The sequence below is a fragment of the Danio aesculapii genome, chromosome 14 (assembly GCF_903798145.1).
Source record: "Danio aesculapii chromosome 14, fDanAes4.1, whole genome shotgun sequence".
NCBI classification, from domain to species: Eukaryota; Metazoa; Chordata; class Actinopteri; order Cypriniformes; family Danionidae; genus Danio; species Danio aesculapii.
In genome coordinates, this window is record NC_079448.1 from 56647656 (window position 1) to 56656210 (window position 8555).

Sequence of the window (8555 nt, forward strand, 5' to 3'; positions counted from 1 at the left end):
TTTTTTTACATTTCTTGTACTCGCCGATACGATGCTTTTTTTTTTTTACATTTCTTGTACTCGCCGATACGATATTTTATTTATTGTACTCGCCGATACGATGCTTTATTTCTTGTACTCGCCGATACGATATTTTATTTATTGTACTCGCCGATACGATGCTTTTTTTTTTTTTTTTTTACATGTACTCGCCGATACGATGCTTTATTTCTTGTACTCGCCGATACGATATTTTATTTATTGTACTCGCCGATACGATACTTTATTTATTGTACTCGCCGATACGATGCTTTATTTTTTTGTACTCGCCGATACGATGCTTTATTTCTTGTACTCGCCGATACGATGCTTTTTTTTTTTTTTTTTACATTTCTTGTACTCGCCGATACGATGCTTTTTTTTTTTTTTTTTTACATTTCTTGTACTCGCCGATACGATGCTTTATTTCTTGTACTCGCCGATACGATGCTTTATTTCTTGTACTCGCCGATACCATGCTTTTTTTCCTTGTACTCGCCGATACGATACTACAGCCTACACGCTGTCAGAGCTGAGATTAAAACTAAACACTATTGGTTGCTTTTTTTTAAAGGGGAGGGGCTACGGTCTTCATGGTTTAGTTGAAATTACGTCACATTAAACACAGATGTACATTTCATAACCCTTCATGGGGACATCCAGACTGACCTGTTCATACAGTTCAGATCAGCATTATCAGATATGGCAGCAGTGACTTCACACACACACACACACACACACACACACACACACACACACACACACACACACACACACACACAAAGCAGCATTTATAGATAGTAAATATTTAATTTGATCACAGTAAAAAAAGATTATTTCAAAAATAAATGAGCATCAGATATTGATTAGAGCTGAATATATAAAGAAGTGCAGTTTAGTGGTCAGACCTACAGTTCACCCGCTACACACACACCTTTACACCCTAATGAAGCGTTATTGCACTCAGATATATCTGTCATTTTAGACACATAAGCAGGAGAAACCTGTAAACTTAATAAAATAAAGCATCAGAAATAAAACGTGTGTACCTGTTAGAAAACCACATTACTGTAGTATAAAACAGCAGCAGCACTGTAACACCGCATGAAGCATCGGTCCAGGCCACAGAGCTGATGTTGTGCGTCAGGAGCTTCTTTGTGTAACATTAGTGTGTGAACACTGATCTCAGATCAACACACACACACACACACACACACACACACGAGTGTAGAAAGTGCTGAAACTCTGAGCCTTCTGAATGTTCAGATCTGGAAGAGTGTAAACCTCTGAACACCCTGTCAGCTCAGATACACACGAGGATCTCCTCTTCCTTTACTCTCTACTGAACATTGAGTTTCCTCTGTTGAAGATATTTTGAAGAATGCTGCTTTTGGCACTTGGGGATTTAAATGCCCTAACACACACACACACACACACACACACACACACACACACACACTTAAAAAAGCCTGTAATAAGAGAAGCTGGCCAACTGAGAACTCTTCTGTCTATAGTAAAACAAAGAATTGTAAAAAATCTAATCCTGTGAACAGTTTAAATACAGGAATAGAGAAAAGAGCGCTGTTTAATTATCAGCTGCTGGTCAGCGCCCGCTCTTATATTCCTGCTCATTGTGCCTTTGCCGTGTGCTGTGTAAATGCATACGATTGGATACGAGTCCCTATTAAAACCTGATGCAGTCACAAATCAGAAATGACCATCAAGATCTGCAGTGTAGATGCAGCCTGAGTGGTCAGATGAGGATGGTGGGATAGTGCGGTCACTTTCTCCAATAATAAATGAGTGAGTGTGAGTGTGAGTGTGTGTGTGTGTGTGTGTGTGTGTCTGCCGGCGTTCTGCAGGATATCTGTTGAAGAGGAAACAGCTCGTCACTGAGCCGTTGTGCACACACTCTTTAAGGTGTGTGTGTGTTATTAAATGAGGCCCTGAGTTTAAACCAAACCATCTTGAAGGCACGTGTGTTGTCAGTGTTAGTGAGGTGAAGTGTGTGTGTGTGTGTGTGTGTGTGTTTAGGGTGAAAACGAGTGTGTTTTCCCATCATGCATCAGCGGCGTCTCCTGTGGGCTCCGGTTCTGTGGCGCTGTCGGCTTCAGCTCGGAGTCTCCGATACTCAGTGTGGAAAAGCACCACGAAACCGCAGGAGCTGACAGCACACACACCTGCCATCACCAGCACCGGCACTGTGAGTGTGTGTGAGAGAGAGAGAGAGAGCGGTCAGTACTGGACACACAGAACATCAACATGATAGATACACACACACACACACACGTGGATGGAAAAACAGCTACAGGCTCTGCATCAGCTGTGTGTGTGTGTGTGTGTGTGTGTGTGTGTGTCTCTCACCTGTCCAGTTCATGCTGGTGTCAGCTGCACAAACAGATGTTGGAGAGTGTGTGGGTGTGGCCAGAGCCTGCAGCAGCAGCAGGTACAGCGCAGCCTGGATCTGCCTGAACACACACACACACACACACACACACACACACACACACATCTAATCAGAGCTGCTGTAGACTCTCTCTCTCTCTCTCTCACACACACTGTCAAAACTGCTGTAAATAAACACACACACACACAGGCTGGCGTACCCTGAGGTGAATATGAGTCCTGCAGATGTGGCCTCCCCCAGCGGGTGTGTGGTCTCCACGCTGAGCTCCATCCCCACAGGATACACAGAGTACCCGAAGAGCCCGAAGCAGCAGCAGACCAGCACTAGCAGGACACTCTGCTGCGGCAGCTGACTGACCTGCGCACACACACACACACACACACACACACACACAGCATCAATATCCTCATCTTAATCAGCATTACTCTCGGTAGCTTCTTATCTATCATTGTCATCATAACCCAGCTCCTGTTCATCTGACCCAGCTTCTGTCTCACTGCAGTCCAACTCGCTCTTCAACATCTCTACACTCAGGGCTTCTGTAGGACCCAGAACAGCAGAGTCCACTAAAGGAGGTCGAGCCTTCTCATGTATGGCTCCTGAACTCTGGAATAGGCTTCCTGATGATGTGTGAGGCTCAGACACACTCTCAGCTCAACACTAAACTAGAACTGGATCTTCATCATCATCCTCATCCTCATCTCCAGACTCACCACAGCGAACACAGAGCAGCTCACGGAGGTCAGACACATGCAGATCTTCATCACCTCCGTGAACTTCTTGCTTCTGTCCACATACAGGCTGAGGAGGAACGCTCCTGCTACACCACACACGATGGAGACGGCACCACACACTCCTGCAAAACCCTGGAGGAACACACCCACACGCACCGGTTATTGATCATCTGTCAATACCCGTCAATCAGTCTGTCAGCATCCAGCCAGCAAGTACAGTTATTCTAGTGTGTGTGTGTGTGTGTGTGTGTGTGTGTGTGTGTGTGTGTGTGTGTGTGTGTTCGTACATTAGAGTAACCCTTCACACACAGGATCTGCTCCAGCAGGGTGGAGAAGCAGGTGAATACACCGATCCCGGAGCCGAAGCACGCCAGCAGGATCAGGTAGGCTCTGTTCCCCAGCAGCTGAAAGACAAGAGGAAGAACACCGTGATCATTCCACATCAGTGCTGGCCGGTTCCACCAAGCCGGATCACAGGGTTAGCTGGATAACTGTACCGGTACCATGAAGGAGCTCTGTCGTGTTGTGTTCTGTCATCATGGTAACTTAATCTGCTAGACTGAGCAGGGCGCTGTTTCAAAAGAGGATTACTGTCGAAAACCTGACTTCAGTGAGCCGCAACCACAAGGTGAAGACCCTTACATCAGACTAATCTGAGCTCAGTTGAAGTAATCGAGAGGTCTGCTCGTGCATGTTACTCTCGTGAAACCTTAAAGGTCGAGCATGGATGCACTGATTATGTTGTAGTAACTCTGAGAACCGAGAGAGCTCTGAAATGAGACGCTGCTGTTCACAGCGAGTGAGCCGCGCTCAGATATAATAATCAAACACTGCAGTACGGCTCGCAACAAAGCAAGAGAGGAGGCTGACAGGAAATGGTACATTTTGAAGGGCAGCTATGGTGAAAAATCTACTTTTATAGCTGTTTGAACAGATGTGTGTGTAGATATAGTAGTATAGACCGTCATATTGGGCTGATATAAACACACCCATATAAACTTTTTTTTTTTTTCAAATTTAACAACATAATAAACGGTGGACCAGTTGGAGCGGTTTTCAGATCGACCGCAACTTGACGTCCCCCCGCGGTCCCCCCACCCACCAATATTGATTGACAGCTGCGCGCATTAACATGTCCGGTAGTCACATGTATAATCATGTCAACAAGACCAGAAGTGCGCAAAGCAGCCGGGAGTAACAGGTGTGTTCAGTTCGCTAGGATCATCAATCATCATCAAGAGTGAGTTTCACATGTTTAACATGATTTAAAATAGAGCATGTGTGTAATGAAGTACAGCCATTCACTTCAGCTTTACTTCATCAGCACAGCCGCGTGTCAGAACAATTATAAAGGAAGACGCTTCAGTCCCGGTGTGTGGACGTTAAATCAGGTTTATTCTGTACATTAACATCACAGATATCCATACAGCAGTGGAGATTAACCTGTATCCTGTCACATATGCGTGCAAGCAGAGTGCGAAGCTAAACACGCTCTGTCTGTCTGTCTGTCTGTCTGTGTCTGCGCTATGTGTGTGTCCTCGCTGTGTGTGTTATGTTCAGGTTATGTTTTGGTTATGTTCATGTTAAATGCTGGTTTTATTTGGGTTATGTTCATGTTATATTTGACTTGTGTTCAGGTTATGTTTCAGTTATGTTCTGGTTATATTTGAGTTATGTTCAGGTTATGTTCTGGTTAAGTTCAGGTTATATTTGGGTTATGTTTTGAAGATGTTTGGGTTATGTTCAAGTTATGTTTTGGTTCTGTTCAGGTTATATTTGAGTTATGCTAAGGTTATATTTGGGTTATATTTGGGTGATGTTCAGGTTATACTTGACTTGTGTTCAGGTTATGTTCAGGTTATATTTTAGTTTTGCTAAGGTTATGTTCTGATTTGATTTAGTCAACTCTAAACTAATCCTGAGTTTGTTAATCCAGCGTTGTGGAACCGGCCCTGAGGCCCCTGAGGCCCCTGAAGAGTGTGTGTGTGTGTGTGTGTGTGTGTGTGTGTGTACCTGTCTGATGCCCTGTAGGAAGGGTTCAGAAGCAGAACTGGAGCTGCTGGCGGATGCAGGAGTTGGAGGAACCGCCTGACGGATGCCCAGAGTGGCCAACAGACAGGCCAATGCAGCGGGTATGGAGTATATGAGGAGCTGTGGATACACACACACACACACACATACACACATACACCAGTGGCACAGAATGCAGAGCATGAAGAGCTGAAGGCACACATCACACACACACACACACACACACACACACACACACACACACACACACACACACTCTTCAGGCTCACCAGTAGGAACAGGTCCCCGCTGTAGCCCACGATCAGCGGAGAGAGCAGATTGGCCAGCAGCAGACCCACGGTGTTGGCTGAAAACACACACACAGTTAGTCTGATCTGCGCACAATATTAAGAATCAGTGTGTGTGTGTGTGTGTGTGTGCTGGTTACCCATGGATGCTAGCATGTTAGCCGTGGCCCGCTGGTGATCCGGGAACCACAGAGCCGCTAGTTTAGTGGGTGCGAAGATGACTAGCGGCTGCGCTAAAGCACACAGAGTCTGACCACACATGACCACAGCGAACACGGCCCACTGCGGCGTCACGCTCAACACGCCACACACACGCAACACACACCCACATGCGTTCAGCCAGGAGCTGCCGATCAGCTGCGGGAGACACACACACACACACAGAGGTTAACACACGCTGGTCTAATGGACAGACGGCTGCTTCTCACTCAGGGCTGCTGTTTATGCTAATGAGATGGAGAGATGATGGGCACTAGTGGGCGGGGCTTTCCTCCTCTGATGACACATACATGTCATCCAAGGCTGCTGGAGATATTCACTCACACACACACACACACACACACACACACACTCTACTGGAGTTAAAGCCCACATAAACATGAGTTGTGCATTACAGGAGCCTTTACCTCAATACAACAACAACTTCAAAACTAATTACAAATATGGTCAAGTGTGTGTGTGTGTTACAATAGTGTGTGTTATTGTGGAGTGTGATTCTTACAGTGAAGTGTGTGTTCTGGTGAAGTGTGTGTGTGTATTACCGAGCAGCGCAGGCCCAGCGTGTCCAGAACCCACATGCTGCTGAAGCTGCAGACGACGGCCACCAGCACGAACACCAGCGAGAGCCAGTTCACCAGCGGCAGAGACACACACAGCAGCTGCGCACTCTGACCCGCCACGGGGGCAAAGGTCAACCAGGCCTGAGGACACACCACTGTACTGTTACTCTCTCTCTCTCTCTCTGTGTGTGTGTGTGTGTGTGTGTGTGTGTGTGTGTGTGTGTGTGTGTGTGTGTGTTTCATGTGACTCAGTTCCACATTTATCTGCTGAAACTGCAGAAACAGCTCATCACACACACACACACACACACACACACACACACACACACACACACTCAGTCATGTGTGTATCAGTCAGGAATGATGTTATGAATGTGCCGTCAGTGTTAGAGCAGCAGTTCGTGTCGGCTGTTTACACTCGATGCTGTATTCTGAAGCGCTTCATCTTCATTCAGTGTGTGTGTGTGTGTGTGTGTGCACGTGTGTGTGTGTGTGAGAGAGAGACGGTTCACACATGATTAAGCATTCTCCACTGCTCCAGACCTGTTTCTTCAGTATTTCTGCTCCTCCTGTGGACGTCAGTGTCTGCTCTTTCAGCATTCTTCACATTATCTCCTTTTGTATTCAACAGATAATAGTTTAGAATCTCTTCAGTGTGTGTGTGTGTGTGTGTGTGTGTGTGTGTGTGTGTGTGTGTTCTCAGGTTCCTCTCCATCTGCTCTGCTGTGTGTCCGACATCATGTCCATCTCTCCTGTTTCAGACAAACAGCTTTGGCCTTCTGACACGTCTGCAGTGTGTGTGTGTGTCTAAATGAGTGTCCCAGTGGACACACAGATGGACAGACACACGCCGCTCACGAGAATGGCCTCAGTGGGACCATCAGCTCCAGCACACACACACACACACACACACAATGTGGATATGCATGGAGTGAAGCGGCTGTCTGGTGCACATGGAGAGGAGAGAGAGAGTAACTCTCTCACACACACACACACACCTGTCATTCCCTTTACATTAGCAGAACACTGGCTCACATCATTCATTCATTTTCCTTCAGTTTAGTCTCTTTATTCATCAGGGGTCACCACAGCGGAATGAACCACCAACTTATCCAGTATATGTTTTACACAGCAGATGCCCTTCCAGCCGCCACCCAGTACTGGGAAATACCCATACACCACACTCATACACTACAGCCAGTTTAGTTGATCAGTTCCCCTATAGCGCATGTGTTTGGACTGTGGGGGAAACCGGAGCACCTGGAGGAAACCCACACCAACACGGGGAGAACATGCAAACTCCACACAGAAACACCAACTGACCCAGCCGGGACTCGAAACAGCGACCTTCTTGCTGTGAGGCCACAGTGCGACACCACTGAGCCACCGTGTCGCCCCTGCTGACATGTGTTTCTATATTTGTATCTCTCTGATCCACACAGCTCCTCTCATTTCACTGTATAGGCCAGTGTACTCCGCTGTGGACGCTGTGTGTGAGTGTGTGTGCGTGTGTGTGTGTGTGTGAGAGAGTTCTCAGCATCTTCATGTGATGTTTCTGAATGATGATAATAGCAGGTAAATGAATCTTAATTTTCTTAATGAGTTTCCTCTGTTGAACACAGAGCAGGATATTCTGGATAAACCCCACTGACGGCCATTGTGTGAACTCAGATGACAGATACAGGTGTGGAACAGGTGGAGAATGAGAATAATCATGTCCCTTTAAAGGTAACACTACCTGAGGGCAGGTGAACGCCAATACACATTAAACTAAAACAATTAAAACAGCGTCCTCCTATTGGACACCAGCTGCAGTGCAGGGGGAGGAGCCGCGCGGTGACGTCATCAAAACAACCCGTCCTACAGGCTGAGTAGCTCGTGTTTACTACTGATATCGCCGTTTGACGGTGGTCAGAATCTGGAATCAGCAGGACATGTGGATGATGAAGGACAGCGTTAATAATGATTTAAGCTGACCCTACCATGGCGTTGGAGCAGTTGAGCAGGCAGAGCACCGACAGGATGAACCATCTCCTCCGGTACTCCGTGAACCGGGCAGCAGCTCCTGCGGCGGGGTCAGGCCGGTCAGCGGCGCTCGAGCTCCGGATCAGCGGCTCGCTCTCCGCGCCTTCCCCCTCCATCATCCAGCAGGACCGGAGAATCTCCTGTTTAAAACCCGAGCGCGGAGTCCATCAGTGTGCGGAGACGGTGCTGCTCGAGACGGCGCAGTGCCAGCGCGCATGCCCGCACTGAAGCTCCAGAGCCGGTGTGTGTGGAGCTTCAGTTCCGCGTCTGGAGG

The 8555-nt window shown here is 47.3% G+C and overlaps 1 protein-coding gene across 2 annotated transcripts; it reads right to left on the minus strand.

Annotated features, from left to right (window-relative positions):
- Window positions 1-1247: 1247 nt before the first annotated feature.
- Window positions 1248-8542, minus strand: slc49a3 (solute carrier family 49 member 3). Of its 2 annotated transcripts, XM_056472448.1 has the most exons (10): window positions 8239-8542; window positions 6239-6397; window positions 5618-5834; window positions 5460-5536; window positions 5173-5310; window positions 3447-3563; window positions 3139-3291; window positions 2625-2782; window positions 2383-2486; window positions 1248-2219 (listed from the first exon to the last, which is right to left on the minus strand). In XM_056472448.1, the coding sequence occupies exons 1-10, from the start codon at window positions 8398-8400 to the stop codon at window positions 2077-2079; spliced, it is 1428 nt and encodes a 475-aa protein (XP_056328423.1). In that variant the 5' UTR covers window positions 8401-8542; the 3' UTR covers window positions 1248-2076. The 2 variants fall into 2 exon arrangements, with proteins under 2 accessions (XP_056328423.1, XP_056328424.1); XM_056472449.1 differs by lacking the exon at window positions 6239-6397.
- Window positions 8543-8555: the final 13 nt, after the last annotated feature.

Bases quoted from the DNA above. Each gene is read 5' to 3' on its own strand.
- slc49a3 (XM_056472448.1), bottom strand. From the start codon at position 8,400: ATGATGGAGGGGGAAGGCGCGGAGAGCGAGCCGCTGATCCGGAGCTCG. The intron at 5,311-5,459 runs GTGAGCCTGAAG...GTGTATCCACAG, and splicing joins GCGGGGACCTGTTCCTACTG to CTCCTCATATACTCCATACC. The intron at 2,487-2,624 runs GTACGCCAGCCT...GTGTGTGTTCAG, and splicing joins GGACTCATATTCACCTCAGG to GCAGATCCAGGCTGCGCTGT.